General features: G+C 47.1%; 1 protein-coding gene across 1 annotated transcript; it reads left to right on the top strand.

The window, feature by feature from the left end:
* The first annotated feature begins 378 nt into the window (after positions 1–378).
* On the top strand, positions 379–17,557 carry mfsd2b (MFSD2 lysolipid transporter B, sphingolipid). Its single transcript, XM_062467903.1, has 16 exons — positions 379–641; positions 1,363–1,541; positions 1,973–2,373; positions 6,547–6,672; positions 6,849–6,973; positions 9,244–9,367; positions 10,517–10,595; positions 10,723–10,904; positions 11,983–12,073; positions 12,595–12,716; positions 14,165–14,248; positions 14,380–14,463; positions 14,754–14,863; positions 15,897–16,040; positions 16,413–16,589; positions 17,193–17,557. The coding sequence occupies exons 3-16, from the start codon at positions 1,990–1,992 to the stop codon at positions 17,239–17,241; spliced, it is 1,881 nt and encodes a 626-aa protein (XP_062323887.1). The 5' UTR covers positions 379–641; positions 1,363–1,541; positions 1,973–1,989; the 3' UTR covers positions 17,242–17,557.
* Positions 17,558–17,575: the final 18 nt, after the last annotated feature.

The following is a 17,575-nucleotide window of genomic DNA, read 5'->3' as shown; positions in this document are numbered from 1 at the left end:
GCACTACAGCTATGAGCGTGGTGGTCAACGTTAGAAGGGAAAATGGGCCTATCCAACGTATCAACCGCAAGCATCTACCTTGAAAATCGAGATTGAAATTATTAGTTTACTTTGTAGAACATGTAGTGCCTGTAGCATATAGGACATGATAAGGATCTGCTTGGCTCGGCGGGGCACCCAGCGGGGGGCTGTTAGAGAGCAAAATAGGACATATTTCCTCTGCTGCATATTTAATAAGACTAAGCATGCATGGAATAACTTGTAGCTTAACTCTTTCCTCTATCTCAAAACCCTTACTTTTACCCTTTTCCCTTTGCAGATACATTTGCTAATACCTTTCATTTAAGCGTTCCTCTTCACGCATTACTCAGCATTACCTGAAACGTGCATGCCTGATTTCCCGATGGTCGTATTTTGGAGTAGTAATAATGTTTAGCCAGAGGTCCATGAATGTTTGGAATTTGGGAGGAAATATGAGGGTTGTTCGTCTGCCTGATCCAGGTCACCCCGACTAATAGAGGTGATTTAACGCCATACACCGGCATTTGTTTCTTGGCCAGGAATCACATTTCGCTGGCTGATGGGTGGAAGGTGTCTACAATAGGCCAGTTTTTATTGAGAAAGTCGCAGTTAATGCACTGGTAAGTGTTTTAAATATCCATTATTTTGTCCATAATCTGATATAGTCACGTAACTTGGAAAGCTGCAGGAAGTCATTGGTTGTGCAAAGTTGTTCAACATCTTATTGTAATTGGTCAGAACACGATGGCGCAAAAAATGCATACCAAGCCAGATATATATGCATACATTATGTCAAGAACGTTGGCGATGTTGATGAAGCCGATGCTCGATCTAATCTGGAACAATTGGATAGTTGTTTAACTATTTAGCTGAGCCGTGATAGTAGTTGCACAAAATCTAATTGGCATGGCTATTTACATGACCGGTTTCTTCTACAAGGCCTATGTGGGAAACACATTCTTTGTCGACTGCACTGTAAAACGACAACCATAAAACAACAAATTAAACTGCAATTTAAGCGTTCCTTTCTCACTACAGCTGTCATCAGAGACCTGTAAAACTGCTGAGAGATTTGTCATTAGGGTTTTGTATTGCAATGTGGCCTAAAAAGGGGAAATGAATTCAAATAATTTATGACTATCTTATAAACTGGACGGCAAGTCACCCCGACACAGACTTGAAACGTTTTTTATAATTTTTTTATTACGTTGAGAACGTTGAAAGTACAGTTTCCGTAAAAAATGTATTTATCCAAATTGCATTAGATTGAGAAGGTTGTGTTTCAGTAGAATTAAGGGATGGCCAATAATTCAGTCATCTCATCACCTCTGTTGTGCCTAGTTGCCACCGCTGAGTGGAGCAGTACCCTGTTGAAGACGAGGATTATACATTGAAGTGGAACCGCACTGACAGTTCGTCCTCTGCAGTCTCCTTCTCCTTTGCTGGGATGAGCATCCGATTCAGTCTGACTGATTTTCGCACTTGCTGACTGTCTAAACAACAATTTTCTCAACATTCTGGTAAGCCAACCCATATTTTTATGAAGCCTTTCTAATTATTTAGTTCAGTTGCACAATTGGGACAATATCCATGTTATAACTGTACTTATTTCACTCTACAAATATCACCCTCTATAGCTGTTTTTGTTTGAATATTGGGTATTAATGCATCTGGACTACTACTCCACTCAGAGTAATTGCAGAAACTCAGCATTTCTGTTATTTTAAGCATACAGTAGATTGCAAATGCATGTACTTGATAAACAGAGGAGCTGGAGCAAGAGGGAGGATTGGGTCTCTATGTTTGTGTGTGTGTGTGTGTGTCCTATACTGTGAGGATGGTTGTGTGTGTGTGTGTCCGTGTCCTACACTCTAAGGGAGGGTAAATTGTGTCTGGATGTGTATGGGACCCCTTGCCTGACTCTGCCTTTCCATCTCTGGCATTGTTCCAGCCCGGAGCAGCATGTGAATGGCAGCAGAGAGGAGCACAGCCACAGAGGCGCAGGACTTTCCCGCTAGCTGCCCTCCTCCTGCCACTCAAACAAACATGCACCCTCACAACCAGAGTCGCACGCGCACACAGAAACACACTCTCACTCGGAGTCAGAGCCACAGTCACACCCAGACCCAACCGCAGACACACACACAGAGGCACGCACACACACTCAGCCACGCCAGACGTCACAGTCACACCCACACGTACGCTCAGGGACACACACCCACCCAGGAGTCCAGTCAGAGAGTTGCTGACAGCCACACAGCAGCCATGGCGAAAGGGGAGCGGGTGACACAGAACCCAGCAGGGAAGCTCACGAAGCCTCTGGACCCAGCCTTCACCAAAGCTCCTAACCAGGTAAGCACCCCAGAACTCAACCTGGGATCTTTACATTTACATTTAGTCATTTAGCAGACGCTCTTATCCAGAGCGACTTACAGTAAGTACAGGGACATTCTCCCCGAGGCAAGTAGGGTGAAGTGCCTTGCCCAAGGACACAACGTCATTTGGCACAGCCGGGAATCGAACTGGCAACCTTCAGATTACTATCCTGCTTCCCTAACCGCTCAGCCACATGACTGATCTTTGTTTGTGACTGCTGGACTGCTGCTACTACAGTTCTTAGGGGTTTGAATTGTTTAGTTGTTTATAACTAATGCCTGGCTGGTTTCATTCGGGAAGGTTCATAATGCCTCAGTGTCAAGAAGTGGTTGTTTTTCTGTCTCTTTTTGGCTGTGGGGGGGGATGGTGACACAGCTCCAAGTTCACCTTGAGTGACTTTGTGGAGAAGCAGGTCTGATGATGGCTGTCTAGGTACAAGCAGGAAAAGAATGTGAAACAGTGTGTGTCTATAGTGTGTGTGTGTGTGTGTGTGTGTGTGTGTGTGTGTGTGTGTGTGTGTGTGTGTGTGTGTGTGTGTGTGTGTGTGTGTGAGCGTGTGTGTGAGCCAGCATGAGTGCTGTGCCATGTCTGTGAAGGTATGTGAAGCCGTTTGCTTGGAAGAATAAATGGAATGCTTACTTATTGATGCTGTTCCAGAGTATATGCCCACAGGCAGAACAAGCTAGGCAGTGACAGATGGGAGTGACATCTTCAGTCTATGTGTACTGTCCCTGTGAATACAGAGAACACGTCATGTTGAAGTTACCTTGTTTAGTTTAGTCAGGTGGCTGAGCGGTGAGGGAGTCGGGCTAGTAATCTGAAGGTTGCCAGTTCGATTCCCGGCCAAATGACGTTGTGTCCTTGGGCAAGGCACTTCACCCTACTTGCCTCGGGGAGAATGTCCCTGTACTTACTGTAAGTCGCTCTGGATAAGAGCGTCTGCTAAATGACTAAATGTAAATGTAGTTTAGATGACTAAGGAATGTTTTTCCGGATCTGTCTACCGAGGTCTCAGTGCTAAGGCAGGATGAATTGGCAGAACATTTGAAAAGGAGCCGGACATTGTTGATCGTGATACTGTTGGTCATGACTTTATTGTGCTGTACATTGGAAAAAAAGAAAACATGAATCTCTCTGGTATGTAAGCAAGATTACCAATGCAATACTCCCATAATATGATAAAGCCATTAACTGTTTGTGTTTCTGTGTGAATGAACATGCACATGCAAGGAGGAATAGCTGTCAGTTGTAGTTTCAAACTTGTGTGGAAGCATATGGAGGCTTTGTGTAAAGTGTTTGTTGCCTGAGTGAATTATGCATGAAGAAGCGTATAGGCTACGCCAATGCTGGGCCCGCTAATGGCTCGCCTGTCAAGGTCTTTACCCGGAGCCCCCTTATGGTCACTGTAGAATAAAGATGACAGGTTAAGGCAGGAGGGGCAAACTGAGAAGAAGATGAACTGTGTGTTACTCTTAAAGGCCAGGGTGCATCTATGTAGTCCAATGTGACTTTTCCTCCGTGTCTGCTTCCAACGTAAGCACTTACCCTGCGCTTTCTTGTCAGGGCAGATTTAGGAGAAGGGATGAGCATCTTACATTAACCTTCACAGGGTATTGCCGATTGTTGTTTTATTTTTGTCGGCTGGCACGTGACAACCATCTACGTGCAACCACGTTCGTCCCCAACCTTAAACTCATCTGCAACATATGTACGTATATGTACGTCAATATCCAGCGTGTTTTTGTTTTGTCAAAGCCCCCATCTGGCCACAAGCAAACACAAGCTCAGGCTAAACATCAGTTTTGAGTCTAATGAGAAAAGGCTCAGGAAATCCCTTTCACTGTAAACCTTTAAACTGGTTAATGTTTTCATCATAGCAGCTTTATCAATGCTACCACACGCATATTCACTCTGGACTATCTGAGGCTGGTGCTGAACGAAACATGAAATATCCTGGCTAACATTCAGGACGACACATTTTAGCACTCATCCTCTGTTTGCGTCACACTTGGCCTGAATCGTATTTGAAACATCCAGGCACGTTGTCTACGACGGCTTTACACACTTGGTTGCGTTTAATCAGTTAAAGTCTAATTAAATTTGGAAATTATCCCCACTTCTCCCAGCCCCCACTCTGCTGACTGCTCAAACTTTTGAGGATGTTTATCTGCTTTAGTATTGAGCAATTAGCAGTGTGAGTGTGTGTGTGTGTGTGTTTGTGTGTGTGTGTGTGTGTGTGTGTGTGTGTCTGTGTGTGTGTGTGTGTGTGTCTGTGTGTGTGTGTGTGTGTGTCTGTGTGTGTGTGTGTGTGTGTGTGTGTGTGCACAGTGAGGGAGTTAAATAATGTGTGTCCAGACAGCATTGGGGATATCCTGTTTATGTCTATGGAGATAAAGCCTCAGAGAGAAAGACAGGGTTACGAGTGTGAGAGAGAGATTCATGTCTTCACCAGCGTCAAACGTGAAGCCAGTTGATGGTGTAAAAGAATGAGATGCATATTCTTTCTCTGTTCAAATTATATAGAAGGCATCTGACATGTAAACTGCACTGAAGGATCCTATCATTATATGTACTTTAGGACTCTCCAGCTTGTTTTACCTCTTTAAAGTAAATACACGGACCTCTTCTCCAAATAAGATCCTGTCTATGCCTTGACATGGGACTCATAGTTGATGTGAGAGAGGCTGTTTGCGTCGACTAGTTTTGCATATCATCAGTTAGACAGAATTCACCGGAGACCAAAGACTTTTTATTTTTCTCTCCAATTAGAGATAATTGCAGTGAGAGTGGGAGTGGAAACAAGAGACAGAGCAAGTTTTGAAGTCGACCGACGTGCAACTCTTTACTTACATCTGACCCGCTTGGCCCGTTTGAATAATTACACAGCTCCCTCCTGGTAATTGTCATCCTAGAAACCATCATTGGCTTTATGTTGAGAGAAGGACAGCAGGAAGAAAAAAAAGTGATTCCGATAATGACAGTCTTCTGGTCCGAGCTGTGGTTGTCGTGTGGTGATACTCTCCTTTGATGTTTAAAAGGACGTTTCGTGGGTTGTCCTCGACATGCTGCGTGTGTGTGCACGAGAGTGTAGCCAAGTGGTTTGTATGCTTGGTAAGAAACAAAGGTTGGAGAGAGTGTTGGAGTGTGGCTGGATGAAGGAGAGAGGGAGAGGGAGACGCTGGAGAAGAGATCTAAAGTGGTGCTGCCGTATTTAGCGCTTCGATGGATGTTTGTGTCTGTCTCTGAGATATTCAGCAGTCGTAAATATTGGGTATTCCAGGAGGTGGTTTGGGTCCTTTTTCATGTATGAGGATGAGAGCGTCTCACAGACAAGAACACACAAACACACACACCATACCATACCACACTAAACACATGAGACGGTTTTAGCAGAGGGTGGTATGGAAGCAATGCTGTGGATCTCTCTGTAGAAGGGAACAGGCTTTGCTGTGTGCTCCATCGTGTCTGGAGATAACCGCAGTCTAAACTGCAGAGGGGTTGATGCTCTCTGATCCCATATCACACACATCAACTGGAAGCTACACCACAGGAGGGGCCTGTCGTCAGGCTCTGGTGCTAGGGAGGGGGAGAGGGCGGAGGACCAGGGGGAGATAGATGATCAGGGTGGGGGAGATGGGGTGCGGTTTGGGGTGGATGGAATCCAGATGTATCATCTTCCACCAGCATTGATGTTGGCTAATGACGTATCCCTTCTGTACCAGACTCAAAGGTATAGACCATCCCATGATGCCACCAACAGGACTGCAACTCTCTTAATTTGACCTCATAATGTAAAAAATAAAATAAAAAAATGATTCCAAGATGACATCACAATATACAAAGCTTTTTTCCCACTTAATATTCCTTATCTAGGCTGCATTCAAATGACTACTGATCCTTGAATACACGTAAATGCTTATGTCTCTTTGAGCTAAAAGGTTGAGCTACAAATGGATGGCTGACGATGTGAGTTCTGTTGGTAACCTGGTATAGAACATGAACTCTACCTCTGTACCCTATTCCACCATCTGTTGTGTCCACACAAGGCCAATACAATCAAGGATACACTTGCCCATCTGATTCTGTTGATCTTAACCGTGCTAAACTCCCGCACTGGACATGCTGACTCTCTACTTCCTGTCTCCACAGACAGACCTAAACCAGAGGTTGTCTGTCTGCAGTAAACTGTGTTTTGCCATCGGAGGAGCACCCAATCAGGTGGCCGGAAGTGCCACCGCGTTCTTCCTCCAAATCTACCTGCTCGATGTTGCTCAGGTACAGTGTGTGTGCGTGTGTGTGTGTGTGTGTGTGTGTGCGTGTGTGTGTGTGTGCGTGTGTGTGTGTGTGTGTGTGTGCGTGTTTGGGGGGGGGGGGGGGGGGGGTGCTGATTCACTCACGCCTAGAGCGTCTGCTAGATGACTACATGTAAAATGTAAAATGTATCCCCACAGATCAACCCGTTCCAAGCCTCCATGGTGCTGTTCATAGGGAAGACCTGGGGGGCTGTGACAGATCCAATCGTGGGCTTCTTCATTACCAAGACCCCATGGACCAAGATTGGCAGACTCATGCCTTGGTGAGAACCCTCTCCCCCCTGTCTCATTCTACTCCGTCTCTGTGTTTTCAGTGTTTGGTTAGTTAATTCTACGGTTCAGGTCAATGTTTTCACATTGAGTTGGATTACATGGAAGCTGTATATACCCATGATCTTGAAACACCATAAGATGCAAGATAAGTGTCTGTTTTTGTTTTCAACACATGAAAATCAGCCTGAATCCAGTGTTAAACATCTTTGTTACCTTAAGTATGTGTGTGTATTTGAGTGAGTGTGCCTGCTCTAATCTGTGTTAGCACAAGGCTATAACACTGTCGTGACACCGTTCACTTATTATAATAACAGAGAAAGTACTTAGTGGAGAATCTGTGAGTTGAGAGCTGTATGAGCCATAGATTACACACAGGCTCACTGCGTTGGAGGCAGACCAAGTCCACTGAGCTGAGCTGAGCCACACTCAGCACACAGATGCTGTTGTCTGTAAATACTGCTGTTTACTATAGGAGAAGGGTGAGAAAGGTGTGTGTGTCAGTGATGTCCGCTGTCATAAAGTAGGACCCTTGTTTGGATGTAGGAAACCCCCCTAGACCTCTCTCTACAGGAAGTCCCCTTGTAACTTAGGTTGACATCACCACCCAGACAGGAAGTGATCAGTATCTACACTTTGTCCAGAACACAGGGGCGATACCCGCCTGCAACCCCTGGGTGCTGCTGTGTTTGATGTCTTAGAGACCGCCATGCCGATCTAAAGGAACACTTACATAACAGCATTCCTAAGTCCTTTTTTAATAGATGCTCAGTGTATCTTTCCAAATCCTCCTTTGCCTGTTACTTAATACACCAGCCTAATAAACATGAATAGGAAAGTCAAATATTTCCGAAAGTCTGTGTTTAAACGCATGTGGTTGCTGTTTTTGTCAACAAATAGACCTTTCCACCATGTCCCACACACATCCTATGAGCCATCTTGCAGAACATTCGAACTGTCCCCATTCAGTCCGTGGGCCTTTCATGCCCCCATGAGCTGCCTTTCTGCAGCCCCGGTGATGTCACAACCTTTGTCTGTCAGAACAATCACTCGGAGAGACAGAGGGGGCAGGCCACTGTGTGACAGGCAGGGCTGGACACTGCTAGAACCAGCCACTCCTGGCCCGGCTCTACCTCTTTCTCACTCTGTCTTTCCATTCTCTCTCTTTACGCTTACCTTCCTGTTCGCTCCCCTTGCTCTCTCTCTCTCTCTCTCTCTCTCTCTCTCTCTCTCTCTCTCTTCTCTCTCTCTCTCTCTCTCTCTCTCTCTCTCTCTCTCTCTCTCTCTCTCATCTCTCTCCCTCCCCTCTCTCTCTCTCTCCTCTCTCTCTCTCTCTCTCTCTCTCTCTCTCTCTCTCTCTCTCTCTCTCTCTCTCTCTCCCTCTCTCTCTCTCTCTCTCTCTCTGTTGGGCCTGGGCTGAATGGCAGTGCAGAGAGGGGCAGGGGGTTAGATCATGGAAACCTGTAGGGGCTGGGTGCACAGAAATCACAGGTCAAACACCTTAGGGTCATATCAGGTCAAAGTTCCTGGCCTATGGTGTAGCCATATAGAGTAGTCTCCAGCATTTCACTCACAGTTTTTAAAATATTTTTTATCTGTGTCAAAGTTTTTGTCAACAGTGGTAGTGTAGGATTACAGGTAAACTCTAGATGTGTTACATTCTGTGTATGAAGACCTGCAACTGAAATGAGGAGAGCTCTGTGTTAATTGGACTACAAAGCAGGTCAACATTGTCTTTTACAGTGGTGTACTGACAAACAAGTCAGTGTGGACTTAATCCACATCCCCCCTCCTCCTCCTCCCCCTCTTTGACATGCCCAGCTGTTCCCCTAGCCCATAATGAAATGTACTAGTTGTATTCATATGAATTATACATAGCTGACATATCCCTCCACATCCTGCAAACAGCACAACTCAGCAGAATTATTTTGCGCTGCTGGGAATATCTGTGTGTGTGTGCGTGTGTGTGTGCAATGCCTTGTCCTAAGAGCGCTTTCCTGGTCATGTGGGCTGACAATCCTCTGGTACATCTTCTCCTGATCTGTCTCCACATAAACCCATGACAGATTCTCCTGTCAGATACACAAACACATCCATTCATCGCTGACACGCACCAAAAATAAAAGCAGACTTTGGCTCCAGATAGTAAAACGACATAACTCCTGTCACCCCTCTGCAGGATATTTGTCCTTAGTTTGCCTGAGGGAGATTGGTGTTAAGTGTATGACCACCTGGTTAGCTGTGACTGTGTGTCTCTTTGCAGGATGGTTGGCTGCACGCCGTTTGTGGTGGTGTCCTACTTCTACCTCTGGTTCGTTCCTCCCTTCACCCACGGAAGGTTCATGTGGTACCTGGGTTTCTACTGCCTCTACCAGACCCTCATCACTGTGAGTACCAACTGGTATAGGAACCTTCTGGACAGAAGGAGTGAAGTACATGATTTTGAGTTTCTGTTGACCCGTATTAGACTCTGGCATCAACAGCCACAACTGCTCCTGAGAGTGGAAACCTAAGAACCGGGGAGGTGGAGCTGATGTGAAACCAAAGCTCTGAGATATGGGACCTCAAGGGAGATGTGTATTTATTTTGGTTTCCTTTTGTTGCAAAGGTCCAGCCCAGTCCTCTCTCCCTCTCTCTGCTGGGCTGTGGGGCTAACCTCTCTAACATGTGCTCCGGAGCGTGTAGACCACATTATCCACACTGCGGTGGCCTATAATGACATGTCATTCTAACTACTTGATAAGTATACATCCAGGCTGGCCAGTGACCGCTGGGTGGCTAAATGCTGGTTGCCAATTTTAGCGGGCCACCATTGTCTTTGTGTGTATGTGGATCTGGGAAAGGACAGCTGTTAGCACTTCAAAAGCCATGGTCCATTAGTAAACAAATGCAAAGAACACAGATATTTCATCAAGAGCCAGTATAATCATCTGATTGTCTTATCGTGTTCTTGATTAGTCACTGACTTGTTATCTTCCTGCTCCTACTGTATCATGTCGTTCCTAAGCGCATTCAAATCTATAAATGGCATTCCATTAAGGCCCCACAAATGACATGCTGTGCTGGGACAGACCAGGGTAAAGGACCGGAGTTGTCTCTGGTGGTTGCATGTGTTTTGCTCATGGCTGCGTGTGGATGCTGCTGGCTGGACCACAATGCTGACTGAGCTGATGTGTTAATTACAAAGTGAAGACTGAGGGCTGTGCTTGCTTACTGGTGCCCCGCTAGTGTGAGGAGGTGTGGAGGAGAGGAGGAGGTGTAGAGGACAGCACAGACATGGCCACTCAGGGGATAGCCACTGGTGCATTGGAGAAATGCATCTTGAAGAAATCATGTCAATTGGCTATATGTGCACGACAGTGATACTTATTTCCGAGGAAAAATAGTCCAGGTCTAGAACTTCCAGCAAAGTTAGAAACGTGACTTGTCATAACTACTACGTTTTTCTCTACTGGTTATGTGTCGATGTTATGTGTTGCGATGACTCAGTTGTGTTTTCTCTGTGTGTTTCTGTGATGCTGGCCGGATGGATGCAGTGTTTCCACGTGCCTTACTCTGCTCTCACCATGTTCCTGAGTACGGACCAGAAGGAGAGAGACTCAGCCACCGCTTACCGTAGGTCTCTCCACCTGCAAGACCGACACACATCCTTATCTGCTCTTCATGCTTTCCTGCTCACCACCTATTGCTGTCTCACAAAGACATGGGGTAATAATGTTTAGTTTTTGTTTTCTGATGACAGGGATGACATTGGAGGTTTTGGGTACTCTAGTGGGGGCTGCCATCCAGGGACAGATAGTGGCCAGTGCCCACACCCTGAAGCACTGCCCGCACCAAAACATGTCTGCCGGTCACCTAGGCAACAGCAGCGGGGCGGAGATCGTCAGGAGCCTCGTGCACTCGCAGGACTTCCTGTCACATGCGGTGAGTGTCAGTTGGTGACCTGAGCCCAGGTGTCCCTACGATGCTCCGGTTTGATCCTGACTGAAACTGACGTCGGTGATCTCGTGTCCAGATCAGGTCTGCCTTTTCAAAGCTGCCCTCCTTGAACGCAATTTTTTTAACCGTTAGAAGGAAAACACGGTCCAGAAGCCCACGAGAACACCGTTTCATGTGCATTCGTAGGAATTGTAGTTTATTATTGCAGTCTGTAATGTCAAGAGAAAGGAGGCCTCACATGTTTTTCAACCATTGATTGGAGAAGGGTGACTTGATCTGTGAGGTCCACCCAACCCCAGCCTGTACGGACACTGACCACAGTGAGGCTCTCTCCCGACACCAGAGCCCCCCCGACTCAGAGAGCCAACCTCCGTCTGGGGGTCAGTAAACCTGCCTACACAAACATGACCGGGGCACCAGTGAAACTCCTCAGTGTGTTTCTGGGAGGTGAATCATGCCAGATCAGCGTTGGTTACTGTTCCACGTTGGCCTCGGTCGCACCGCAGCTATTCGGGGCTCTGCTGGTGCCGTGCCATGGGATTCTGGGTAAACCCCTGTGGAGGCGAACCTCTCACCAGTCAGAGGGCTTGGTAGCTGCTCTCCAGTCATCCGCTGGATTCCTCCGTGGTCACGGGCAAGGGTGGCACAAAGTCTGTCCGCTCACCAGCCTCTCGGAATAAATAATAATAAACCACTCCTCTATTTATGCACCGCATGGAAAAACAGCAAACAAGATGAAGTTGTTTAGGGCAGAGCACTTCCTGTTGGGGTTAGACGTAAAACCATCTGATCTATATTTAGGCACTTTCCTGTTTATGCTTAAATCTGTAACGAGAAGTACGATCTAAAGTGCTGGTACACTTGTTCAATTGTACAGATTTGGAAAGCATTGACACATTTGAGCTGTCACATTCAAGCAGGAAGTGAGGTGTAAGGAAGTGAAGTGTGTTTGGCAGTCTGGAGGCTGGGGAAGGCTGGAAATAGAACTGACTTTGTGTCTGTGTAACCTAAGGAAGACAGCAAGAAATATGTTCACATCCAGGGTTTTTTGGTTCTCTTGCAGAAAGAGGTGTATATGATAGCTGCTGGTTGCATAGGAGGAGTGTTTCTTATCTGCACCGTTGTGATGTTCCTGGGAGTCAAAGAGAGAGATGGTGAGTGTGTCTTTGTGTGTGTGTGTCTATGTGTGTGTGTGTGTGTTCTCTTTCCAATCTCCTGTTTCATTCTAACCTCATTACAGAATCGTGCAGTGCAGTATTATTGTGCCTGTTTTAAACAGTCTTTCTGGACTGTGGTCCAATGTCTACCTTGTGCTTTCAACACTATTTTCCAGTCCTTATTCTGTGCTCAGAATAAAAGCACATCCTGTGTGGAATGAGTGTCAATGAGCTGCTGATCTGACTGGGAACCTGTCAGTGGTTGCTCTCTGTGTGTGGAAACCCCCATCAAGAACTAACAGAACATACACTGCATTGCAGGGGCAGTTATAGTGTTGTGCGAATCCTCCCCCCCAACCTCCCGCCTTCTATCACAGCCCCCCCCCCCTTCAGCCTCCGCCCCTACCAACCCTCCTCAAGCCCCCTCCCCCCCTCCCACCTCTCATGACTCCTAAGGTCTCAGCTCTGCATTCGATCCACACATCCACACACAAGGGCATCTCCTTCTCTCCTTGCAGACCCGTACGCCCCCAAGACGGACAAGCCCATCCCCTTCCATAAGGGCTTCTTCCTGGTCATGAAGCATGGGCCGTACCTCACCCTGACGGCCGCCTTCCTCTTCATCTCCGTGGCCATCCAGGTAGGCGTAACCATAGATATATATAAAGACTAGATGTCTTACGGCGGAGTCTAGAACGTCCGCACATGGCGGCCATCTTGCTACAGTCAACTCGCTCACCCATAACATTGTGTTGATGCTACATGTACTTTTTAAATGACCATAACTTGCTCAATTTTCATCCATCCATCCATCCATCATCTTCCGCTTGTCCGGGGGTCGGGTCGCGGGGGCAGCAACCTAAGCAGGGAGGCCCAGACTTTCCTCTCCCCGGCCACTTCCACCAGCTCTTCCTGGGGGACCCCGAGGCGTTCCCAGGCCAGCCGAGAGACATAGTCCCTCCAGCGTGTCCTGGGTCTTCCCCGGGGCCTCTTTCCAGTGGGACGTGCCCAGAACACCTCACCAGGGAGGCGTCCAGGAGGCATCCTTATCAGATGCCCGAGCCACCTCAACTGGCCCCTCTCGACGCGGAGGAGCAGCGGTTCTACTCTGAGCCCCTCCCGGATGACCGAGCTTCTCACCCTATCTCTAAGGGAGAGCCCGGACACCCTGCGGAGAAAACTCATTTCGGCCGCTTGTATTCGCGATCTCGCTCTTTCGGTCACTACCCACTGCTCAATTTTCAACCGATTTTTAAACGGTTTGGTTTGTTATCAACGTCAGAGATGTCGTTATGCCACTGCATACTTATGAATAATTATGTTATTTAAAAAAAAAATAGAATAGGAGTATGCAGTGGCATAACGACATCTCTGACGTTGATAACAAACCAAACCGTTTAAAAATCGGTCGAAAATTGAGCAAGTTATGGTCATTTAAAAAGTACATGTAGCATCAACACAATGTTATGGGTGAGCGAGTTGACTGTAGCAAGATGGCCGCCATGTGCGGACGTTCGACTCCGTTGTCCGGCAACGCGGACGAGACATCTACCCTTTATATATATCTATGGGCGTAACACACAGTCATAGAGGTGAGCACTCATTGCTTTCTGAAATAGACAGTGTTCAATGCTGATTTGATCAGTGGAAGGAAAGCACTCAGTGTATTTAAAGTATCTCAACTCGAGCGCAGACCTAAAGCGCTGACATAATCCCTCAAATCTGAGAACTACTTACAGTTACGTAGCCACAAGGCAATATTATGTTATTACTTATACTGTATATATGTTGACGCTAATAACGTAATGATAACATAACCTAATATACACAATGTGCCCTGGCTTATATATGACCGTGTGGTTATGAGGATGTATTCAAAATCCGATTAAATGTTTCAGTTTAACCTTTAAAAGTCCTACTTACAGTATATTTTATGCATTTCTCGTCCACTCATCAAAGAGGGAATGTGAGGATGAATCGGTTCAGGGCCAGTCAGCAACTTCCACAATGACTCGACAGTTGGCAGAAAGAAAGACAAAACTGAAGAGACGATAATGTTTCTGAGTCTGTTTCACGTCTGGTTTCCAGTTGGTGCAAAGCAACTTTGTCCTGTTCTGCACATACGCAGTGGACCTCCGCGACCACTTCCAGAACATCGTGCTAACCATCCTGGTGAGTGCTGGCCCCAAGGCGTTTCTGTTGCATGCGTGACCACTGACCAGCCACCCGATCCCAAGGTCAAAGTCAAGGTCCCGTGTTCTCCGTGTGTGAGTGCGTCTCCTGAAGGTGCTGTGCTCTGCCAGGTGTCTGCGGTGGTGAGCATCCCCCTGTGGCAGTGGTTCCTGGAGCGCTTCGGGAAGAAGACTGCTGCCTTCTGTGGCATCACCGTAAGCCTCGTCATCCTGACTTTAGCTGGTCGTGTTTGAGATGGGAGAGTGAATAAGAATACCTACTGATGCACTATTGATTACCCTCGCCCAGTACTGCTAATCACCTCTCTCTCTCTCTCTCTCTCTCTGTCTCTCTTCTCTCTTTCTCTCTCTCTCTTCTCTCTCTCCCCCCCCCTCTCTCTCTCTATCTCTCTCTCTCGCTCTCTCTTTTCTCTCTCTCCCCCCCCTCTCTGTCTCTCTTCTGTCTCTATCTCTCTCCTCCTCTCTCTCTCCCCTCTCTCTCTCAGTGGATCATGCCATTCACAGTGATGCTGGTGTTCATCCCTAACCTGGTGGTGGCGTACGTGGTGGCTGTTTCCTCAGGACTCAGCGTTGCCGCCTCGCTCCTGCTGCCATGGTGACCGACCCGTCGGGGACATCTCAGTGTTCCACGTTTACATTTAATCAGTTGAACGCAGCACTTGTGGTAACTTGTGAGTTATGTATGCAGATCCCTAAAGCTCGGTGCTAGAGCATTGGCTTGCTGATCAAGAGGCTTTGGATATAAGTGTCTGCAAAAAGACACATTCAATTACATTAAACAACCCGCCAACAGCAGTACAGCAAACAGAGGTTATTTCCAGACAGTAGTATATTTAGAAGCCGGGTTCGTGATAGTGAGCTGGTAAACTGGTAGTGGAGCCTCTTGACCTCATCCGTTCAGCCATGACACCGCTAGGGCATGCCCATGATGTCACGGTGAAGCCCTCGGCTATAAACTCAACATGCTACACCGCAGCGAGGAAGTCATGTCCTCTGTACTTTGACGGCCCATAACCCTCCCTTCCCCTTCCCCTGGCCCTCTGTTTTGCTCTGCCTCCCCAAATGACAGGTTCTCCTGAGGGGTCGTGTCTATTTGGAGAGATTCGTTTGTTTACGCAGTGATCCCCATCTGTGGCGGGCGGCCGAGCTCCGCTCATCATCTAATTGTGTTATTAGGGGACGTCTTTTCAGCCTGCTGTAAAAGTCGACTTTCCTTTGCAGTCAGACAGACGGTGCCGTCCTGGCTGCTGGTGCAGCACGCACCATTAAGGAGTAGTGTTGTGGGTTTACATTACATTTACATTTTACATTTAGTCATTTAGCAGACGCTCTTATCCAGAGCAACTTACAGTAAGTACAGGGACATTCCCCCCAAGGCAAGTAGGGTGAAGTGCCTTGCCCAAGGACACAACGTCATTTTGCATGGCCGGGAATCGAACTGGCAACCTTCAGATTACTAGCCTGCTTCCCTAACCGCTCAGCCACCTGACTCCCTACTACTTTACTTTACTAGCCCTGGGTAGACGTTTCCTTGGAAACAGATCAACTAACACACACACACAGACACACCAGAAAATAATTAGGTGAACTCTTTTAGGTTGACTAGCTTGTGTGTGTGTGTGTCTCAGGTCGATGCTGCCTGATGTAGTGGATGACTTCAGACTGGCTAACCCCTACTCTAAAGGACACGAGGCCATCTTCTACTCCTTCTATGTGTTCTTCACCAAGTTTGCCGCTGGCATCTCTCTGGGCGTGTCCACGTTATGCTTGGAGTGAGTCACAGTCTACAGGCAGACACACTCATATCAACAGCACACAAGTACATGCTTTATTGCGACGTACATTTACATTACATTTACATTTATTCATTTAGCACACGCTTTTATCCAAAGCGACTTCCAAGAGCGAGCTTTACAAAAAGTGCAGAGGTCAATGACCATAAACAACGAGAAATAAACAAAAAACAAAGCCAAAACATGAGCATAAATTGTGATAAGCAACCAAGTTCCAATGGGAAGAAACACACACACTCTCCTCAAATATAGTTAATACAGTTTGACCCTCGTTTTACTGTGTAATGCTGTTGCTTTTGCCCTATCTGTGTAAATGTGGGCGGTGGTAACTGGATGCGTGCGCGTCGACAGGTTTGCTGGGTACGACACGGGAGCCTGCAGACAGCCAGCGGCGGTGGCCTACACCCTGAAGCTGCTCATCGGCGCCGCCCCGGTGGCTTTCATCGTGACAGGGCTGATGATCCTCATCCTCTACCCCATCAGCGAGGACATCCGTCTGAGGAACAGGCTGTGTCTGGAGGACCTGCGGTGAGGACCGCACCTCCCTACCCCCACCCACCCCCCACCCACCCCCGACCTGTCTGAGACACATTGGCGGTTAGGGCCCAACTTCCTGGATTAAGTCCCAGATGAGAGAAAACATTGTCTACATGTGGGGATTCTTAGTAGGCCAGTGTGATCTGTCTGGGTGCATGCATGCTCCAGGCCTCCCGAGGCCACGGACGCCTGTTTCTCAGGGCACGGCTGTTTCTCAGGGCACGGCTGTTTCGCAGGGCACGGCTGTGACCATGTCAAAATGGCTCTCCGCTTTCATTTCCTAACGTTTAAGAAAGCAGGGCTTTGGAAAGGCATCAGCCCCCCCCCCCCCCCCCCCCGCCCGCCGCAAAGATAGCTCTCATATACTGACAATCTGAAATATAATATGGAGTCAAGTGGCTGAGCGGTTAGGGAATCGGGCTAGTAATCAGAATGTTGCCGGTTCGATTCCCAGCCGAGCAAAATTACGTTGTGTCCTTGGGCAAGGCACTTCACCCTACTTGCCTCGGGGAGAATGTCCCTGTACTTACTGTAAGTCGCTCTGGATAAGAGCGTCTGCTAAATGACTAAATGTAATATCATTTTTCCCCACAGGAAGCAAGGCCTCCGTTCCAGGACACTGGAGGACCTGAGCAGTGTTTGACCTGGGTCTGGACCAGCCTCACCGTCAGATTCCAGTGTGGAGCTGGAATGATTTCTATTAGTGTATGTTACACTGAGAAAAAAATGTATCCTGTTTTAATGTAAACATTTGAGTTTGTTTCTGTATTTTCACATGAGCCTGTAATGTATAACCATCATGAATATTATATTATATAAGATTACCTAATTTATATAAATGAATGTATATCACTATTTGCTGTGTTTAAGCCAACATTGCTGGTGTCTGTGAATGGTATCGAATTTAATGATAATACCAAAATAAATTATATTTACCTTGGTTAGAAGATGGACTTCTTCATGGGTTCATAATTTTG

Source organism: Osmerus eperlanus, chromosome 8 (assembly GCF_963692335.1).
Source record: "Osmerus eperlanus chromosome 8, fOsmEpe2.1, whole genome shotgun sequence".
Classification (NCBI taxonomy): domain Eukaryota; kingdom Metazoa; phylum Chordata; class Actinopteri; order Osmeriformes; family Osmeridae; genus Osmerus; species Osmerus eperlanus.
The sequence above is the reverse complement of the archived record's forward strand: the minus strand, read 5'-3'. Positions and strand labels throughout refer to the sequence as shown.

Coding starts and splice junctions, on each gene's coding strand:
- mfsd2b (XM_062467903.1), top strand. CDS start 1,990: ATGGCAGCAGAGAGGAGCACAGCCACAGAGGCGCAGGACTTTCCCGCT. Junction 2,374..6,546: donor TCACCAAAGCTCCTAACCAG/GTAAGCACCCCA, acceptor CTGTCTCCACAG/ACAGACCTAAACCAGAGGTT. Junction 6,974..9,243: donor ATTGGCAGACTCATGCCTTG/GTGAGAACCCTC, acceptor GTCTCTTTGCAG/GATGGTTGGCTGCACGCCGT.